At 46.3% G+C, this 22,233-nt stretch overlaps 1 protein-coding gene across 1 annotated transcript; it reads right to left on the bottom strand.

Moving 5' to 3' along the window:
• Window positions 1–1,026: 1,026 nt before the first annotated feature.
• On the bottom strand, window positions 1,027–11,597 carry LOC123405389 (SUPPRESSOR OF GAMMA RESPONSE 1-like). The gene is made up of 3 exons (XM_045099095.1): window positions 11,418–11,597; window positions 1,900–2,098; window positions 1,027–1,516 (listed from the first exon to the last, which is right to left on the bottom strand). The coding sequence occupies exons 1-3, from the start codon at window positions 11,595–11,597 to the stop codon at window positions 1,149–1,151; spliced, it is 747 nt and encodes a 248-aa protein (XP_044955030.1). The 3' UTR covers window positions 1,027–1,148.
• Window positions 11,598–22,233: the final 10,636 nt, after the last annotated feature.

Here is a 22,233-nt window from a genome sequence, read left to right as displayed (position 1 = left end):
AGGTGATTCGGCGTGCTGAAGAACGAGGCCGACAGGTCGAGGCCAGCGGCGAAGGCCAGTTTGGCGGAGGCACAGGCGAGCACGTACGATGGAGGCGAGACGGAGTCCATGTATATGTACTAATATAAATGTCCGTGCGTTGCAACGGGCGAAAAAATCATAAAACCCGCTTCGTTTGATATTATCTGACATTTTTAATATACAATTCTGATAAATATCAGTAATAACTTTACACTGTTGCAAAAAATATAATAAAACCTGCTCCCTGTGATATTATGTTCCATCTTTAATATACAATTCTGATAAATATGAGTAATAACTTTACACCGTTGTAAAAAATATTGTAAAACCTGCTTCGTGTGATATTACGTGCTATTTTGATATACAATTCTGGTAAATATCAGTAATAACATTGTTATGAACACATGTTGTTCTCGAAGATAATTCATAAAATTTTGTGATCCATTTTAGCTGCTTTTTTAGAAAATGTAACAATTTATTTTTACCTCCGGTCTGCTTGGTCAATTGACCGAATAGTTGGCATGTAAACGGCTGTATCAGTAGTGTTTTTCACAGAAATAAAAACCTAGTATGTAATGCAATGTAACATAGATGGTGGTGGATTCATGGAAGGCATCGGTCACTACTAAATGTTTTTTTTTCAACATGGTCATTACTAAATGCTTGTGCAAGGTTCCTGTACAAGGTTTATGCTAGTAATGCTTGTAAGTCTTTTGTGTTATTCTATCCACCACAAGTTTAGTAAATAGGTGTCGAACCATCCAAACGATTGATGATTTCCTTGCGAGTGTACTACTGAATTATTGACATAAATCAGATAAATCCATTCCAATATTGACATCTGTGCTACACAAATATTTCTGTCATACACTGATTTAATGTCAAGTATGAAAATAATGAAATGCTTGTAGCAGTGGATCAACTCTTGAACACTGAGTTTGTTAGTTTGTACCTATGAAGGGCCATAAAGGAAGAATCATAACCTTAGATGGAAAAGATATGTATACATGTTTCCACACCATTACTAACGAGAGTCTACAAGTTTTCATCGTAGTAATTAATAGGATCAACACTCATAAAGTCCACAATTTTCATTGTATTTGATTAATAAAGAATAGAGGTATTTCTCACTTTTTTGGAACAAATAACTCTAGTGCACTCTTTTCTCCGGGCTTAGATTGTTGCTGGAAAAATAATTTGGAGACAACATATTCTCCATTCTGCTCATCTTCGCGAGTGCCTAGATGATATTGATGCATCACCCAATTAGTCTTCTTAGGCTTCCCACCCTTCACGGTACTCATATATAGCACCATTATTTTCTTACAGCCAAGGTGCTGTCCATCAACTATTACTGGTTTTGTCTTGCTTGTTTTGTGCCAGCGAACATCGGCAAGATCACCAGTGTTGATCTTTCCGCGCTTCCTAGTCCCAGTGTTATATGCTTTAAATGTTCTGTGGAAGAAGTGTGATACACTTCCATCTTGTTTAACACCTGAAAAGGATGAAGTCAATTCAACAGTAATGCAAAGCACCAAAGCAGAGCAGAGAAAAACAGATTAATAAATTTCTCAAAAGCACACTTCTATTGCCAAAGCTATAAAATAGGTGCTTTATAAAAGTGAAGTCCCCGTTTGAAAAAAAGGACTGTAATTGAACCAGTCTAGAGATGCAAGACGTCATAGAAGATTTGTAGAATGTTCGTGAGTGACATATGTGTAAAGGTAATATATTGAATGAAAAGAATAATGTTATCGCCAACACTGAAAATACTGCTAGATTTAGTAGAAATGTTGGGCCTTGGATTTGACTGAAAAAGACCAGATAGTAAACACAGGAAAATGTCCGGGTACTTCAAAGATTTAAAATGAGGGGAACCTGGAAGTTTCTGTGGACGAGTGTAGCAGATACCATCAGCTTCCTCAACTGTTGGAATAAATTCCTCAATGAATTGGTTAGGTTGAGAACCTGTTGCGGCATGTTTTGCAAGCAAATGCCCAAGCAATTCCTGATCAGACGGATCAAACTTTACACCCTTTGGCAAACCAGGCCACTGGTGAACAACGTGTAGAGAAACCTTAATTAATCAGGGTTGCTGTTTACATTACACCTTATAGTACCTTAATGGGCATTACTAATTAACAATACTGATCCGTACTCCCGAAATGGGAAAATTCAAAAACTTTAGAAACAATATATTCATATAACACTTGATCTGGAACATGAGAATCATAAAGTCACAGAATTATAACAGAATCTGTTCCAGCTTTAGGAAGAAGTGATTGCCTTATTAACATAGACCAATGAGGAGAAGGCTGGATAAAGATAAGAGTAATCACTCAAACATTAATTATATAGTTTCTTTTTTCTAACCCTCCATTTAAAATAAGCATGAATCAGCCATTCAGCCATACTAACAACAAAATGCAAATGATATACACATGCACCACAGCTAGTTCAGTTTTACATAATAGAAATGCAAATGCACAACTCTTACGTCACTGTTATCAAATCTTCACAAAGACCAGAAAACACCTCTCATGATTTTTTGTGAATATTAACTGTGGGGAAGGTCCTCACCTGAAAGTCAAATTGTTCTTATTAATAGTATCGGGGTGCAAAATCAGCTTGGCGCAGGCAATCAATTGTGAGCCGAGATGGCAAGGAGAGTCAAAGCAATATCTCATAGACCAAATTGCACCAGTTAAACAGAGCCATTGTTGCTAATGCTTGTAATCCAATGGAACCGAAGCAATGCGTGAGGAGAGAAATACCAGAAATTTCATAGAACGAATATGGTCGTTAAAATTCATATTTTCATCTGATTGGCAGCATATATAAAAAACAAAGTCACATTCTATAAGCAACGTCAGAGCTGTACATTTGCACTTCATACATAGTTATCTACAACCAATATGAAATTTATCTTGAATCTAAATGATTTTCTATGAAACCGAGTTACTCAATCAATCTTAGAACATGTTATGTTAGAAATTGAGAGGGGACGGGCAAATCTTGATAGAAGCAATGGGGACAGTGACCATTAACCAATCTACAACCTAGGGTAGGGTTTGAATCGGATAAGTAACATTGACAGTCAACCAAATAGCACTTCTATAAATTATGCGCACTAATCTGAAACTGTTTCTTAGATCAACTAACCTGAAACTTTTAAGCGGATCTGAAACTAACCTGAAACGAAAGAGATAAGGGGTGGAGCGGGTGGCGTGGTGATTGGGCCCGATCCTGCCTTGGAGGGAGAAGACTACCGGACGAACTCTCCCCACTCCGCCGCAGCCGGCGTCATGCTTCTGCGACTCCGCTCCACGAGTGCGACTTGGCGTGGCCGATGTAGGAGAGGAGACGTGATGGAGGTGGGGGACCTGATGCTTCTTTGATCGGGCGCTCAATGGGAGTGGATAAAGGAGGACGGGGCTCCACCTGCCGCGTCCATCCTCAACTCCGCCGCCCTCTCCCTCCATGGGAACGTCGTGATCTGGGGCTTCGCCCGACAAGGGCCTCCCGTGCGGCGATCTGGCCGCCTACCGTGCCACGTTGGCAGCCGTCGACCAGGAAAATGGCGACGGCGCCCAACCCTATTTCGCGTGATAGAGATACGTGGGTCAAGAGAGGGGGAAATCCTCACCGGCGTCGGCCAGCATATCACCGGATCGAGCGTCATCATGGTCGGTCGCCTCCTGGCGGCGGGGATTGGGAGGCAAGGGAGAGCCCGTGCTCTAATTTTTATGTGCACACCGAGGGTTGATATTGGAAACTATAAGGGGAGTTTTGCAAAACAAGCTGAATTGTTTTCCCACTTAATAAAGGACGGCGGACTGAATACTGTAAAATAGATGGACATTTTTATAAAATTACCACGACGGATGCCAGAAGCAGTACCTGCTTTATTATTAGGGAAAGATCTCTCCAGAAAATCGGGGTGTCCTTTTTTTTGCTGATGCCCTTGTCAGTTGTTGCTGTAGCATATCCCCACGTGACGTACTCTAGTCAAAACTGATTTGATGGTTAGCCGAATTGCAGTGTTGTCTCCTTTTTATTCTCGTGTGCGTGGCCGCCGTGTGTGTCCTGCCTGGCTTTGGTTAATCAAAGTTACACCACTTATTATAACTCACGGCTTCTGTACGCACGGACAGCTCTTGCTCGAATTTGACGCGCCTGCGGAACATCCTGTAGAAGAAGACGACGCTCTCGGCTGCTCACGATTTGACGTTCAGAAAACGACGCTTCCGGCGGCTTGTGTTTTGACGCTTCTGGAGACTTATCTTTTTACGTGTCATTGAAACTTGTTCTATCTGGATAGATGAACTCATAATCAATGTAGATCCTTGTGTTTCGATTCCTTTCTTCATCCAATCTATCATGACCTTCATCCCTGGAAGAGCTTCCTCCAAGAACACAATACCACCATGCAACTAGCCCCACGGTGGGCACCAACTGTCGTGATTTTGTCACGGCAGATGTCCTCTGATACGTCTCCGTCGTATCTACTTTTCCAAACTCTTTTGCCCTTGTTTTGGACTCTAATTTGCATGATTTGAATAGAACTAACCCAGACTAACGTTGTTTTCAGCCGAATTGCCATTGTGTTGTTTTTGCACAAAAATAAAAGTTCTCGGGATGACGTGAAAATTTACGGGGATTTTTTGTGAAATATATAAAAAATACTGGCGCAAGAATCAACCGGAGAAGTGGAGCGTGGAGCCCACAAGCCCACCAGGCACGGGCCCCCCTGGCCACGCCTGGCAAGCTTGTGGGGCCCACGTTGCTCCATCGCCTCCAATTCCAGCTCTATTTAGTCCCATTCGTCCGGAAAAAATAAAGGAGAAGAGTTCATCGCGTTTTACGATACGGAGGCGCCGCCACCTCCTGTTCTTCCTCTGGAGGGCAGATCTGGAGTCCGTTTTGGGCTCCAGAGAGGGGAGATCGTCGCCATCGTCATCACCAACCTTCCTTCATCGCCAATTCCATGATGCTCTTCACCGTTCGTGAGTAATCTCATCGTAGGCTTGTTGGACGGTGATGGGTTGGATGAGATCTATCATGTAGTCGAGTTAGTTTTGATGGGGATTGATCCCTAGTAACCATTATGTTCTGAGATTGATGTTGCTACTACTTTGGCATGCTTAATGCTTCTCACTAGGGCCCGAGTGCCATGATTTCAGATCCGAACCTATTATGTTCTCGTCAATATATGTGTGTTCTTGATCCTATCTTGCAAGTTGTAGTCACCTATTATGTGTTATGACCCGGCAACCCCGGAGTGACAATAGCCGGAACCACTTCCGGGGATGACCATAGTATGAGGAGTTCATGTATTCACTAAGTGTTAATGTGTTGGTCCGGTTCTTTATTAAAAGGAGAACCTTAATATCCCGTAGTTTCTATTAGGACCCTGCTGCCATGGGAGGGATGAACAATAGATGTGATACAAGTTCTTTTCCCTAAGCACGTATGACTATATACGGGATACATGCCTACATTACATTGACGAACTAGAGCTAGTTACATATCTCTCCGTGTTATAACTGTTGCATGATGAATAACATCCGGCATAATCATCCATCACTGATCCAATGCCTACGAGTTTTTTCTACTCGTCCTTGCTACGTTACTTTGCCGCTACTGTTACTCTCCTGCTACTGTTACTCTGTCGCTACTGCTGTCACTTCTGCTACAGTTACTCTGCAACTATTGTTACTTTGCTGCTACTGGTTACTGTTGCTACCGTTGCTATCACACTACTGTGCTACTGATACATTGCCGCAGATACTAAATCTTTCAGGTGTGGTTGAATTGACAACTCAACTGCTAATACTTGAGAGTATTCTTTGGCTTCCCCTTGTGCTGAATCAACAAATTTGGGTTGAATACTCTACCCTCAAAAACTGTTGCGATCCCCTATACTTGTGAGTTATCAAGACCTTTTTCTGGCGCCCTTGCCGGGGAGGCATAGCTATATTCACTGAGTCACTTGGGATTTATGTCTGCTGATCACTATGAGGAATCAGAGAGATCCAAAAACTAAAGTCTTGCCCTCAACTACGAGGACAGGTAAGGAACTGTCATCTAGCTCTGCACTTGATTCACCTTCAGTTATGAGTAAGTTTGCGACACCACCTCCTGCTAGAAATTTTGATGTGTTGCATGTGCTTGATGATGCTACTTCTGCTGTCCATGATGCTTGTGATGATGCTATGCTTGATACTGCTTTGCCACTAGGTACATTCCTTGACGCACAAATTGCTAGAGTTGCTGCTAGATGTGATGATACCTTTGAAACTGCTGAGATTATTGAAGTAGAACCTGTTATTTCGCCTGTTAGAACTAGCTCTCCTAGATATGAATTGCCTCATATGCCTGAGGGTTATGTTATGGAGGGAGAGATAGCTGAGGACTTTCTTGCTTGTAAGGGTAGATATGATGTTGAGAAATTACTATGCAAGTGGAAAGAAAAATCTTTGAACGCTAGGATGTAATACGACCCGAAGTTTAGTACTTCGCCTATCTTTGTGACCGATAAGGATTATGAATTCTCTATCGACCCTGAGTTAATCACTCTGGTCGAATATGATCCTTTTCACTGTTATGAGTCTGAAACGTTTGTAGCGCATCTTACCAAACTGCACGATATAGCCACCCTGTTCACGAGTGAGGAAAAGATCTGCCACTACTATATCCTTAAGTTGTTTCCTTTCTCGCTAAAGGATGATGCTAAGACTTGGTTCACTTCTCTTTCTCCTGGTTGTGTGCGTAGCCCCCAAGATATGAGCTACTACTTCTCTAAGAAATATTTCCCTGCCCATAAGAAGCAAGCTGCCTTGCAGGAAATATACAACTTTGCGCAAGTTGAAGAAGAGAGTCTCCCACAAGCTTGGGGGAGGCTCTTCCAGCTACTGAATGCTTTGCCTGATCACCCTCTTGAGAAAAATGAAATACTTGATATCTTCTATAATGGACTAACCGATGCTTCTAGAGACCACCTAGATAGTTGTGTTGGTTGTGTTTTTAGGGAACGAACTATAGAACAAGCTGAGATCCTATTGAATAATATCTTGTGCAATGAGAATGCTTGGACTATTCCCGAACCACCTCCGAAGCCAACTCCTAAGAAAAGAGGTATTCTATTCCTCAGTCCTGAAGATATGCAAGAAGCTAAGAAATCTATGAAATAGAAAGGCATTAAATCTGAAGATGTCAAAAACCTACCACCTATCGAAGAGATCCATGGTCTTGATAACCCGATACAGGTAGTAGAAGTAAATTCTCTTCGTAGATTCAATGAGAGTGATATTCCTTTTGATAAACCTGCTAGCTTATGCCTGGATGAATTTGATAACTTTGTTGCCAAACAACAAAGTTTCAATGATTATGTTAGCAGACAATAGGAACAGAATGCTCGTATGCTTAGTCATTTAAGTGCTTGTGTGGACAGAAATGTCAATGATCTTAAGCTCTTGAGTAAACATGCCTCTATGGTAACTACTCAGGTAGAACAAGTACTTAAATCTCAAAATGACTTGCTCAATGAGTTGAATGACAATTCTGTCAGAGTCGTCACTAGAGGCGGTAGAATGACCCAGGAACCTTTGTATCCTGAGGGTCATCCTAAGAGAACTGAACAAGATTCTCAAGGAGTTAGCACTGATGCACCTAGTCATCCTAGGAAGAAGAAGAAATATGATAGGAACTTGCACGCTAGCAACCTCATTGCTGTTACACCCGAGAATCCAAACAATGTCTCTGTTTCTGATGCTGAAACGCAATCTCGTGATGAACATGAGCCTAATGATAATATCGATAGTGTTGCTCATTAAGATGATCAACCTAGCAATGATAAGGATGTAGAGATTGAACCTGTTGATCTTGATAACCCACAGCCTAAGAATAAGAGATACGATAAGAATGACTTTGCTGCTAGGAAGCATGGTAAAGAAAGGGAACCATGGGTTCAGAAACCCATGCCCTTTCCTCCCAAACCATCCAAGAAAAAGGATGATGAGGATTTTGAGCGATTTGTTGAAATGATTAGACCTATCTTTGTGCAAATGCGTTTGACAGATATGCTCAAAATGTCTCTGTATGCTAAGTACATGAAGGATATTGTGACTAATAAGAGGAGGATACCCGAGGTTGAGATTTCCACCATACTCGCTAACTATACCTTCAAGGGTGGAACTCCTAGGAAACTAGGTGATCCCGGAGTGCCCACTATACCTTGCTCCATTAAAGGAAACTACGTTATAACTGCTTTATGCAACCTTGGAGCCGGTGTTAGTGTCATGCCTCTTTCTCTTTATCGTAGACTTGAACTGGATAAGTTGACACCCACTAAAATCTCTCTGCAAATGGCCGACAAATCAACTGATTTCCCTATCGGCATTTGCGAGGATGTGCCTGTTGTGGTTGCTAACGTCACTATCTTAATAGACTTTGTTATTCTGGATATTCCAGAGGATGATGCCATGGCGGTCATCCTTGGAAGACCCTTTTTAAACGCTGCAGGGGCTGTTATTGATTGCAACAAAGGCAATGTCACTTTCCATGTCAACGGTAATGAGCATACGGTACACTTTTCGAAGAAACAATATCGAGTACATTGCATCAATGCTATTGAGAAAACTTCATCGATTCTTATTGGGAGCTTTGAATGCCCTATACCTTCTGCTAAGATGAAGTATGATTTGCTTGTTGGGGATATGCACATCCCCATTGAGGTAACCTAGTGACTATTCGAAAATTCTCCGTTCCTTTTTATGTGATTCGAAAAAGTTTGTCAAGGAGACTTGATCAACCTCATTGACGGATTTCTTTTGATGACCATGGGATGGATGAATCGAGGAGTCACAACCCTCTGTTCCAAGCTTTCACCTTCGGTTACTTAGAAGAAAAATGATAGATTTAGTTTAGTTTTCCCTGTTTTCTGCTTTTAGCCTCCCGTAGAAAAGTACCCCGAAAATAAAAGTTCTCTGAATGTCGTGAAAATCAAGTATGATTTTTTCTGGAATTTTTGAAAAATTCTGAGACGAAGAGCTAGTCAGGGGGCTGCACCTGTGGGCCACAAGCCCTAGAGGCGCGGGCACCCCCCTGGCCGCGCCTACCAGGCTTGTGAGGCCCACGTGTACCCCCTCCACTTATTCTAGCTCCCATCTGCTTCTCCTACCTCCAGAAAAAAAATCGTTTCGCAGCTCAAACCCGTGTTCTTGCTCTTCTTGCTGCGATTTTCGATCTCCTTGTGCAAAGCCCCATTCACCAAACTGTTTTGGGGAAATTGCTCCTTGGTATGTGACTCCTCCATAGGTACAATTAGTTTTTGCTCTAGTGCCTTATTCGTCGCGTATTTTTGCTGCCTTGGTGACCCTGTTCTTGAGCTTTGCATGCTAATTTTAGCTGGTCCCAAGTAGTTTTGATGCGTGATATGGCCTCTAGGCACTTGTGGGGGTAGTTGCTATGAGTTTAGTGGAGCCTTGTTCACTTTTCCTTTGAGTCACTGAAAATTTCAAAAAAGGAAGATGTTCGGGAGAAACTATCATGGTGGTTCCTCAAGCAAGAAGGGTCTCCGTCTCGCAATTCGGGAGCCCGATCCTTACCAACAAAGGAACGCACAGGTACAACCATGTGAATGGCCTTCTGATGAATTCATGATTGAGGCAGGTTTCAAAGGCGAGTTTGATACACTTGTTCACAACGTCGGACTGGAAGAATTCATCTCCGATAAATGTGAACAGTATGTTACTCTCACTGCCTCTTTTGTTCGTAGATTCAAATTTTCAGCTGGTCGTGACACATCCGTACTGTTTGATCTCTATGACAAATTGTACACCATGGATTTAGAGGATTTCAATAGAATTTGCAAGATACCTGGTTGGGGTAGTCTCAATGATCCTCCTAAATCTTCGGTTAGGGATTTTTTTCCCTAGTATAATTGTTGGAGAAACTAGAGATATTATGCAGGCTACCATGGGGAGCATTCATTTTCCTGCCTTGCATTACTTTGCCCTCTTCATAGGTAGATGCATTAACGGCAAGATTGAGCATTGTCACCTCTGCGCACCCGACCTTAGTATTCTTAAGAGCGCAATAACGGGTGATAGAAGTTTCAACTTGGGAGCTATAATAGCGAGGAGGCTAAATAATAATGCTAATGAAGGGGATTTCTTTGGTGGGATCTATCCCACTGGCATAGCAAATTTTCTTGGAGTACCCATCCACGAAGGAGATCCCCCACTCCATACAGCTTTCCTTGATCGCGCCACTTTGACACGCTATCAGTTCCTTGAGAGGGATGATGAATCCCTCCTATACCAGTTAATATTTAACCGGCAGCGTGTTTTCCATATTACCCTTCCTGCTCCTGCCTTCTTTGACTTTCAGGTAAAACGGAGATATTACATAACCAGAGGAGAGGCAGAGGAGTATGAGAGGGAGGCAAAGGTTGCTCGCCTCCGTGAGGAAGCTATTCAGGCAGTGGCTGCCGCACTCCCGTACAACCCCCATTATGATTTTGGGTATCGCCCGGACCATCCATGGGAGTAGACCATGTCGTGGTTTTGTCACAGCAGGTGTCCTCGTGAAAGGACTTAGAGATGGAGCCATCGCACCTTGGTGGCGACTCGAAGGGGGTGAGCGAAAGCGAGACTCAGATTTACGAGTTTCGGCCCCTCATGAGGAGGTAAAAGCCTACGTCCTGCTATGTATGGATTAATGGTGGTTTCGATTACAAGGAGGGCGTAACTCGCCTGACCTAGCTCTCGATCTTCTCTAACTCGTTGATCTCTCCCTGGGACTCGCCTTTATATACAGGTCGAGGCCCTAGGGTTTACAAAGTCCTGACATTCTACTCTTTATGACTTTCCTTATCTTTAAGTCATCGTGTCCCCCACGACCAGGAGCTTTCTTGGTAATCCATCATCTGCACGACCTCTTGAACCGCCATCAGCATCTGGGCCATGGGACGTGCGGCTAATGGTGAATCGCCCCTTTGGTGACCCGGCCCACTAGGGGCGGGTCACCCATAGGTAATATCCCCAACATTAGGCCCAGATTATCTTGAATTTATTCATGTCAATAGACTCCCATCAACTCAGGGTGACTCTCCCCATTTCTATCCTTCGACGGGTGACAAGTCGCCACCCGTTGTCACCTAATCTGAGTCGCCATGGAATACTGGATGATATCACCTCATCCCCTTAGTTCCGGGGCTCTCACCTCCGCAACCATCAACGAATCTTTCGCTCATAATTACTTATCCCAAAAATCTAGGCGCCATCATCGCAACCTTAGACTTGTCGCCTCGATTTCCGCCTCGACAGCCTCGATTTCCGTTCCTCCCTTTAAATAACAAGGGAAATTGGGGGGAAGGAAACCCCGTCACCAACCTCCATCTCTTCCTCGTCTTCCTCTCGCACTTCGTCTCCGAGCACCAGTGCCCCGGCGTCGTCTCCGGCTCCTGGAGCTTCTCCATCGACCGCGACCTTCCATGTGTCAAGGAACACAAAGCACCACGCATTCGTCCCCGACACCGACCTTCTGCTCTCAGGTACACACATTCCCTCCATTTAGGGTTAGGCCGAGAACGCCATGACTGCAGACTCTTGCGAACTAGCTTCCACAATGCGATGAACAACCTTATCTGCTTTAGATCCGTTTCATGCTCTCGTGATTGACCTTAGGAAGTAGCAGGCTTCGGCCATTTAATCACGTCCTTTCGCCAACTTAAACCTACATATTGCAGACCCAACGCTGCAGCTGCGTTATGTGCATAGTTCACTATCATTATTCCAGGCAATATCCTTCTATTTTGACCTATTCGTAGATCCACAATTTACTGCCTATCTTTAGAAACATGTTTTTTCATCTGCTGAGAATATCTCTAAGGAAGAAAACACCTCTGAGAGTCGCCGTTTAGCTCCAGCCTTCATAGTGACTTAGTTTTATTGCTATAGCTATCACACCTTCTCTTCCAGTCTGAAGGGCGAGTTAGAATACCTTTGAGGATATGCCCATAGATCGCCCAAATAACGGGCTACGACGTACGTCAACCATTTGGCGGGTTACCAAATCTTTTACGAACATCGCACACCCGTGCCGGCGGGTTAGAACATTTCCTGGTCTTTTACTGAATTGCCTCGTTCCCCTCTCTTTTGTAGTCATGGCCATTACAAAGTGTGACTGGTTACCAACCAAACTCGACGATGCCACGCTTGAGAAGTTTGTTAAGGCGGATCTCCTTGACAGCAAGGAAACCATTGGTTGGAGAACCGCCCCGCGCGAGTTGACTCCCAACCCCGCTCCAGGAGAAGTAGTAACCTTTACCGATTACCTTGAGCGCGGTTTTAAACTGCCCGGGTCAAAGTTTTTCCGGGACGTCCTGCATTTCCTCAACGTCCATCCTCAAGATCTAGGACCCAGCTCCATCAGCAACCTATGCCAGTTCGAGATCTTCTGCGAAGTATATTTGCAAAGAGAACCCGTGATCCCCTTATTCTGGAACTTTTTCCATCTAAACCGCCAGACCGAGTTTCCCAACGGTCCCAACCATGAGCTCGGAGGAGTCAACATCCAAAGACGTCGCGAACGTGGATTTCTGACAGTTCTTCTGCCCAGCCATCCCAAAGGCTGGGCCGAGTCATGGTTCTACTACCGAGACACTTCTCCACCTGGGGAGAACCCACTCCCGGGCTTCAGAGTAGACCGCCTGCCCATGGACTTCAAATTTCCTGATAAGCTCACAGAAGAAGAAGAAGAGTCAGAGTTTATCCCAATCTTCTCTGAGTTGAAATCTATGAACAACAACGGGTTCACCGGGATCGACCTATTCCGCCGCTGGATAGAATGGAACATCCTTCCCCTGAGTCGTCGAGACGGGCTGATGTATGACTATGATGGTACAGTAGACCATCCAGAGTGCTTCAGTCGCCACAGACTCTCAGAGAGCGAAATTGTCGGAGTCATCAAAAAACAAACCAGCGAAACCTTGGAAGAATCTGCCAAGATTGGTCTTAAGGCCTTCTGTCGTGCCAACCCGGTGCCACCAGTAAGAATCCAAGCCGCCCTTTGTCTTTTTTATGCTTAACAATGTTCTTGGCTCAATATTTGCCTCTATTCATCAGAAAACCGATGTATTTTGGCGAAGGGGCCCCAAAGCGGCCGCCCCGAAGTCCACCAAGCAGCCGCCAAAGAAGAAGAAGACGGTGAGCAAAAACAAAGCTGCCACCAAAGATTCATCTTTTGTTGGCGACTCACAAGCAGACGAGGCACATTCAAAGGTAAGGTTTTCCCCTTTACTCATCATCTATGTGTTCCGACTTACATTTATACCATGCATCCCTATGTGTAGGGCGAGGATTATGAGAGCAAAAATGATGCAGTCAAGGTAATTTCCATTTCTTCCGACTCACCTTCTCCTTCCCCTAGACCAGCCAGGCGGATCTGCAGAAAGGTGCCCATGTCACACCCACATGCTTATATGGACCCTAATTTACTTTTGAAGAAAGCAAGGTTTACCCCCACGCGCAAGACCCGTAGTCGCTCTGGCGACTTGATCACCGGACTGCCTGAGAAGACAACCGGTCGGAAACGCACCAGCGAGGTACATCCTTGTTTTATCATACCCTTTGTCGTGTAAAATATGACTCGCCACTTTGTCAACCTCAAGCCTTTGTTCTGTCAGACTTCTCCCCCTACATCTGGCGACTCGGCAATATCTGCTCTCCCGCCGATGATTCTTGTGCAAGGGTGAGTCTTCTTTGCTAATCCAATTTTTATAAACTATGATATGTGCTTTTAATCTTGGTGCTTTTGTCGCAGGGCACAAGCAAAGAGAAGAAAAACCGGCGACCCACCTTCTGCTCTCCGAACATCTGACGCCTTAGGCACGAGCACCTCTGTTCCTGAGACTGATGAAGAGCAAACGGCGGCTCATGATATTCCTGCGGACGATATTCCCGAAACCCGGGATGACTCGCCCGTCATTTTGAAGGAGACCGCTGGTAAGAGTAACCCGCGAAGCCCTCTCAAGGCGACTGACGATCCAGACGTCGTGGTCACTAGCATTGGCTACTCCACTCCTCCGACTGCAGTGCTTTCCAAACATACCTCCAAGGCAACTCTCCTTTCTCCTGATGAAGACACACACACCCTCAAGCTCCCCCAATATGAGAATCTGGAATTCGACCAACTTTGTTCCGGCTTCACAAGTCATCTGGAGAGAGATTACGAACTGAACAAGAGCTTGATCCGTCTTATGAGGACTAGACATGAGGTACGTATGTTGATGTATTTTCCTGCACCCATTAGCCTTCCAAGGGCCGACTCATCTTTTAAAAGATGAGCCGGGTCTTTGAATAAAAAATCTACAACCTGTAGCCCCCAAGGGCCGGGTCATATTTTGAAAGATGGGTCGGGTCTTGTATTAGAAAAAATCTCCAACGTGTAGCCCCCAAGGGCCGAGTCATCTTTTGGAAGATGAGTCGGGTATTGTATTAGAGAAAAAGCTTCAACCTGTAGCCCCCAAGGACCGGGTCATCTTTTGGAAGATGAGTCGGGTCTTGTATTACAGAAAAAGCTTCAACCTGTAGCCCCCAAGGGCCGGGTCATCTTTTGGAAGATGAGTCGAGTCTTGTATTAGAGAAAAAGCTTCAACCTGTAGCCCCCAAGGGCCGGGTCATCTTTTGGAAGATGAGTTGGGTCTTGTATTAGAGAAAAAGCTTCAACCTGTAGCCCCCAAGGGTCGGGTCATCTTTTGGAAGATGAGCCGGGTCTTGCATACGGTATGATTTTGATAAAAATCATACATTAGCTCCCAAGTATCAGGAGTATTGCTTGTAGTAATGTTGAAACTTGTCTCCCCAAATTTGATGTGCAGGAGTCTGTGACATGGACTGAGTCGGCGGTGGCCGACTTAAAGAAATATCTAGCTGAACAACAGGATGCCCACTCCGAGTTGGAGACGAAATTCCGCTTACTCCAGGCTGAGCTGGAGAAGATGAAGGTTGATTAGAAAAAAATTGAGAAGAAAGCCAAGGCCGATCAAGCCACCATTCTTAAGCGTGCTGAGCAGGCTGAGGAGAAACTGGAAGCCGCCCAGCAAGAGCTAACCGGTTTAAAAAAGCATGTGTCCAATATGACAGTCGCCATGTTTGGTAAGTATTATCCTTTGACTGTTTGATTAACTAATCTGGTGTCAAAAATTATCAAATACTGATGTACCCTTTGCAGGTGCATGAGCCGCTAATCTTCCGACGACTGCCTGCTTAAGTTAAAAGCCATATAAACCTTCGCTGAGCAGCTATACACCGGGGGCGTGCTGACAATTAAGGCAGTGATGGGCAACAAGGGACCAGAGATGACCATCAAGCAGATGCTCGGCTTCCTGTCTACATTGCCTCCTCGATAGAGGAATTAAAAAGATCAGCCGCCCGAAAGGGAGTGTTGAACACCCTGAGTCGGTGCTTAGCGTACGCCCCTGAGCTTAAAACCGAAGAAATTCCCGCCGGCTACCCCGAGCTGAAAGATGACGGGTCAGAATTCACCGAGGTGGACTATCACCGAACCATCGTAGAATCTCGCTATGCGGCGACTCAACTGGCAGCCAGTTTAGATCTGAACAAATACCAAGCCGCCTATGACGAGAACAAAAAGAAGGTGACGCCTCCTTCATATGAAACTGCTAGCCTGGTTCCTAGTCGACTCAAGAATCCTTTTGATCTTGACATGGACCTATCTCTCTTCCTTGATGATGACGACGAGTTCGTTGCCTTGTCCAAGTGTAACTGGAAGCTGGGCGACTTACGAATCGAAGGCGGGGAGATCTCAAGGCAAGGTGACTCGGTGGCGGCCTGATTCGCCCATGGATCCTTCCTTCAGTGGGGGATGACAGCCATGCGAGCCATGTAATAGCCTTGTTAGTGTGTGTGAAACACCAAGTATGTTGTATTGTTTTTTCATGGAACCACTTGTAGTCCTTGAATCTATGCATGACTCGCCTGCAATTTTTGATAAACCAAGGAATGTCTCAATGTGACAAACAATTTTTTTCCTGGTATGTTAGGAAAAATAGCAGCCGAGTTAGTTATGGCGAGAAATAAATCAGCCCCCGGGTTATGGCGAGAAATATGAGCTGGGGCGAGTTATAATCAAAGCCAACTCAAAGATATGTTAAGAAACCTTGTGATCTTGTCATCAAGAAGTAAAAAAAATTATCGACTCAGTGAGTTTCGATAGGATAAGACGAGTTTGCAAAACTCTAGTGTTACCCTTAGGAAGCTTTTTGCAAAAAAAACCCTTGTTGTTGTAGACCGGCTCATCACGCGCGAGTCAAGCTTCTGTGAAGCAGGTTCAATGAACCAATGGTTTCTCTATTTCCCATGTGTGACTCTAGCCGGTACCTTTTATGTTCTAACCAAGGCGAGTTCAGGGTCCAAATAACGGATTGACTCGCCTTGAGTACATAGGTCCATGTGGCGACTTGTTCAACACACAGTTCAATATAACCATTTATAATGCGGTAATTTTTCGCTAGCCAAGAGGGTATTTAGGTTGAACTCAATGAGTGGAAGCCCCCAAGTGACCTATGATTTAGGAATAAACCAGACATAGGATTACAGAAGCGTATACGCTCTTAGTGCAAAACGACTTGGGGACTAGTAGCCCCCAAGTAAGCCGGCTTAATTCTCAAAACCATATAAGGCGCCTATGTTTGGACCGTGTGACGTGGCAACTTTGGTCCTCTTTGGCTTTTATCAAAGCCCAGATTTGAAGCAAGTGCAGCATGGCGACTTATGCTCTTTGGCTTTAATATCGTCCATGTTTGGGCGACTTATAGAACAATAAAGGCTCATGCTTTCAAAAGCTAAAACGGCAAAGGACCCCAAAGTTCGTGGGTGTCGGCTTTATTGGTTTCATAATTCATGGATTACAATTTGCTAAAAACTGATAAAGAAAAAAGTAGGAACTCATGGCTCTAAGTGTAGTAAGGCCGCAGATGGGTTATGTTCCACGGGCGAGTTGTCTCAACCTCTGTAGTTGGCCGATCTGGGCGAAGATCCATCAAATAGTATGAGCCGTTCCGAAGATTCTTGCTGACGACAAATGGTCCTTCCCATGTAGGTGATAGCTTGTGCATACCAGTATGATCTTGAATCAAACGGAGCACCAAGTCGCCTTCTTGGAAAGCTCAGCTCTTGACCCGGCGACTATGGTAACGTCGCAAGTCCTGTTGGTAAATCGCCGATCGTGAGGCGGCCAAATCACGTTCATCCTCCAAGGCGTCCAGCGAGTCTTGTCTTGCCAACTCGTTGTCCTGCTCCACATAGGCGGCAACTCGTGGGGAATCATGTTTAATGTCACTTGATAACATCACTTCTGCACCGTAGACGAGAAAGAAAGGAGTAAAACCCGTGGAGCGGTTTGGAGTTGTCCTGATACTCCACAGTACTGATGGCAACTCCTCGACCCGACATCCTGGTGTGCGTTCCAAAGGTACCATGAGCCGAGACTTAATCCCCCGTAATATTTGCTGATTCGCCCTCTCTGCCTGTCCATTGGACTGGGGATGTGCAACCGCGGAAACATCAAGCCGGATATGCTCTCTTCAACAGAACTCTTGCAATGCACCTTTCGATAGGTTAGTACCATTGTGAGTAATGATACTATGAGGATATCCGAATCTGAAAATCAGTTTCTTCAAGAATTTAACGGTCGTATCAGCGTCACAACTGCTAACAGGTTCCGCCTCCAGCCACTTGGTAAATTTGTCAAGCGCCACCAATAGGTGAGTCTTTTTGGTCGAAGACATCTTGAAGGGACCGACCATATCAAGCCCCCGCACTGCAAATGGCCAAGTGATTGGTATCATCCGCAATTCCTGAGCTGGCAGATGCATCTGGCGTCCAAACTTTTGGCAGCCATCACATCGGCGAACGATCTCCTCTGCGTCTGCGTGAGCCGTCAGCCAATAAAACCCATGTCTGAAGGCTTTAGAAACCAAGGATCGGGACCCAGCATGATGCCCACAGTCGCCCGCGTGAATGTCATTGAGGATCATACATCCTTCTTCAGAAGAGACGCATCTTTGAATCACCCCCAAGGTGCTTCATTTGTGTAACTCGCCATTTTGTATAACCATGGATTTACACCGACGGACGATTTGGCGAGCTAGCAACTCGTCGGCTGGTAACTCGTCTGTGGTGAGGTACGCCATGTAGGGAATCGCCCAGTCTGGAGTAGCATAAAGAGCCGCCACGAGTTGAGACTCGGGGTCCGGTACCGCTAAATCTTCCTCCGAAGGCAGTTTCACTGAAGGGTTATGTAATATATCCAAAAAGACATTGGGAAGAACCGGCTTACGCTGTGAACCAAGGCGGGAAAGAGCGTCCGCTACTTCGTTAAGCCGTCGGTCGATGTGATCCACTTGATAGCCATTGAAGTGACCTGCCACATCTGTCACAGCTCATCTGTAAGCCACCATCAGAGGGTCTCGTGAATCCCAGGTGCCAGAAACCTGTTGCGCCACCAGATCTGAATCGCCCAAACATCTCACTCGCGTGAGATTCATCTCTTTGGCGAGTCGCAAACCAAGGAGCAAAGCTTCGTATTCTGTTGTATTATTGGTACATGGGAACATGAGACGAAGGACATAGCAAAACTTGTCACCTTGAGGCGAAGTTATCACCACACCAGCCCCCGAGCCTTCCAACTGTGTGGACCCATCGAAGTAGATGGTCCAATACGTAAGATCTCGTCTTTCCTCAGGGATTTGTAACTCGGTCCGATCATTGATGAAGTCCACGACTGCTTGAGATTTGATGGATGTCCGAGGCGTATATCGCACCTGATGGGATCCAAGCTCGATGGCCCACTTAGCAATCCGTCGAGTAGCCTCTCGGTTCTGTATGATGTCGCTGAGGGGAGCAGAGCTGACGACCGTGATCGGGTGTTCCTAGAAGTAATGTTTCATCTTTCGACTCGCCATGAACACCCCAAAAACCAACTATTGCCAATGTGGGTCGCGTTGCTTGGAGAGGGTGAGGACCTCGCTGATGAAATACACCGGTCGCTGGACCGGGTACTCCTTTCCTTCTTCCTTTCGCTCGACAACTACTGCCACACTGACCGCTTTGGAATTTGCTGCAATATACAGGAGCATAGGTTCCTTGTCTGCCGGAGCTGCCAACACTGGTGAGTTAGCTAATTGTCGCTTCAAGGCTTCGAAGGCTTCATTGGCCTCGTCCGTCCATACAAAACGATCAATTTTCTTGAGCAGCTGGTAGAGAGGGATGGCCTTCTCCCCAAGGCGACTTATGAAGCGGCTCAAGGCCGCGATTGGACCCCCCATACGCTGCACCTAGTTAACATTGGCTGGTTTCCCAAGTGAGGTCATTGCCTCAATCTTGTCCGGGTTGGCTTCAATGCCACGTTCTGATACCAAGAAACCCAATAACTTCCCTGCAGGGACACCAAAAACACACTTGATGGGGTTAAGCCTCATCTGGTAAAAGCGCAGGTTGTCGAAGGTTTCTTTGAGATCCTCCAAGAGTGACTCCTTGCGGTGAGACCTGACCACGATGTCGTCCACATAAGCGTGGACGTTACGACCTATCTGGCTGTGTAAGCACTTTTGGATGCAGCGTTGGTAAGTCGCCCCCGCGCTCTTGAGCCCAAACGGCATAGACACGTAACAGAAACCTCTGAATGGGGTTATGAAGGATGTCTTCTCCTAATCTACCACCGCCATCTTTATCTGATGGTATCCTTAATAAGCGTCCAAGAAACACAGACGTTCGCAACCCACCGTCGAATCAATAATTTGATCAATGCGGGGAAGGGCGAAAGGATCCTTCGGGCAGGCTTTGTTAAGGTCAGTCTAATCAATGCACATGCGGAAAGTGTCGTTCTTCTTGAGCACCAAGATCGGGTTAGCCAGCCATTCAGGATGGAAAACCTCGATTGATGAACTTAGCGGCAAGGATCCGGGCTACTTCCTCTCCGATCGCCTTACGGCGTTCTTCATTAAACATGCGAAGGTACCGTCGCACTGGCTTAACCTTAGGGTCAGTATTAAGATGGTGCTCAGTAAATTCTTTCGGTACACCCGGCATGTCAGAAGGTTTCCATGCAAAGATGTCCCGATTCTCACAGATGAATTCGATGAGCGCGCTTTCCTATTTGGGGTCGAGACCCGCCCCAATAGTGAACTGCTTGGTGGAGTCGCCTGGCGTAAAGTCGATAACCTTGGTGTCATCCATTGGTTTAAACTTGAGAGGCGGCTCAGAATCGATAGTCGGCCTTTTGAGCGGCGTCGTGTCCGCCGGGTCGATGTTGGATTGGTGAAACTTGAGCTCCTCAGCCGCGCAAGCCGACTCGGCATAAGCCGCGTCTCCTTCTTCACACTCTTGGGCTATCTTCCTATCGCCGTGGATGGTAATAGGACCCTTGGGTGTGGGCATCTTGAGCTTGATATAAACATAGCATGGGCGGGCCATGAACTTGGCGTACGCCGGCCGTCCAAACAGCGCATGATAGGGGCTCTTGATTTTGACCACCTCGAATAGGAGGGACTCGCTCGTGTAGTTCGACTCCGTACCAAAAAGCCACGTTAAGCTTAATTCACCCAATCGGGTACGCCGACTTACCGGGGCAATGCCGTGGAAGACCGTGGATGATGGCATCAGGTCTTTCTCCAAGAGGTTCATCCGTCGGAAAGTGTCGAAATATAGGATGTTAATGTTGCTGCCCCCGTTCATGAAGACCTTGGAGAGGGTGTATCCCCCGACTTGGGGAGCCACGACCAGGGCTAAGTCGCCAGGGTTGTCCACTCGGGGTGGATGGTCTTCCCTGCTCCATGTTATGGATTGCTCAGACCAGTGAAGGTATCGAGGGAGTGCCGGCTCAGCTATGAAAGTTATATGCTTCACCTTATGATCCCACTTACACGTGTTGGTGGTGAACACGTGGTACTGCCTGTTGTTCAATTGTTTGGGGTTATTTTGGAACCCGCCTCGATCCTCCTGCCGCTGGGGGTCTCCTTGCGGGGGGGGGGGTGTGGAACACTCCCGGCGGGTGGTACTGCTGGTTATGAACTTGGTATTGGCCAGCATTGGGCTGTGACCCGCACTATGGTCCTTGGAAAGGAAAATCCCCGAACGTGACCTCGCGTGACCCGGACGCGCCGGGTTGTTCCTGTCGCTGGCCTTGCTCGCCGCCTTGACTTCTCGTGAGTGCCTCAGCCCGGAACTCTTGCATTACGTAGCAATCCTCCCACGAGTGAGTCGCCGGTCCTCCGGCCGTGGCGTGCTGCGGGCACGGCCCTTTAAGCATTTCATGGTAATTACGCGGTTTTTTCCAACTAAAGCCCCGCTTCTTGTGACATGGGTTTGCGTTGTCGGTATTAGTATTAGCCAGAAATTCCGTGGGACCTTCATGTTGCCTCTTCTTGCCATGCCGGCCATGGTGGTTATTGACCCGGCTTTGAAACTGGGAATGGCCCTTGTGTAACTCGCCCTTCCTGGCGGTACTAATTTTGTCGTCGCCCTCTCTAGGATCCTTGGTGTCGTCCGACTCAGCATATTTGGTAAGGGCGTCCATTAACTCGCCCATGTCGTGTACCTTTCGCTTAAGTCTCCCTAGCTTCAGTACCAAAGGTTCGTAATGCAGTTCTTCTCGAGGATCAACACTGCCTGAACCGCCGAAATGCCTTCCGATGAATGAATAACTTCCGCGACTCGCCGGGTCCAATGGTGGGCCGACTCATCCGGCCGCTGGATGCAGTGTTGTAGGTCGACGATAGTCATTGGGCGCTTGTAGGTCCCTCTGAAGTTCTTGATGAAGCGCTCCTTCAGCTCCGCCCAAGTGTTGATGGAGTTGGGCGGTAGGTTTTTCAGCCACGTGTGTGCCGTCCCTTCAAGCATCATAGTGAAGTATTCAGCGCAGACCGCCTCGCTTACGTCAAGCATATCCATCGCAAGTCTGTAGCTCTCGATCCATGACCCGGGTTCGAGATCCGGCGAATAGTTGGGAACCTTCCTGGGGCCTTTGAAGTCCTTCGGCATGCGCTCGTTGCGCAAAACTAGCACGAAACACGATACCCCAATGTGCTTGCCCCCAACGTCCAGGGGCGCGGGAGGTGACGGTATGTAAGCCGGGTAAGCCTGGCTCGCAACGGCCGTTGGCTCCATGTGCAGCGCGGCTCACGCT

Source organism: Hordeum vulgare, chromosome 6H (genome assembly GCF_904849725.1).
Source record: "Hordeum vulgare subsp. vulgare chromosome 6H, MorexV3_pseudomolecules_assembly, whole genome shotgun sequence".
In the NCBI taxonomy this organism is placed as follows: domain Eukaryota; kingdom Viridiplantae; phylum Streptophyta; class Magnoliopsida; order Poales; family Poaceae; genus Hordeum; species Hordeum vulgare.
This window is presented reverse-complemented; position numbering and strand designations above follow the sequence as displayed.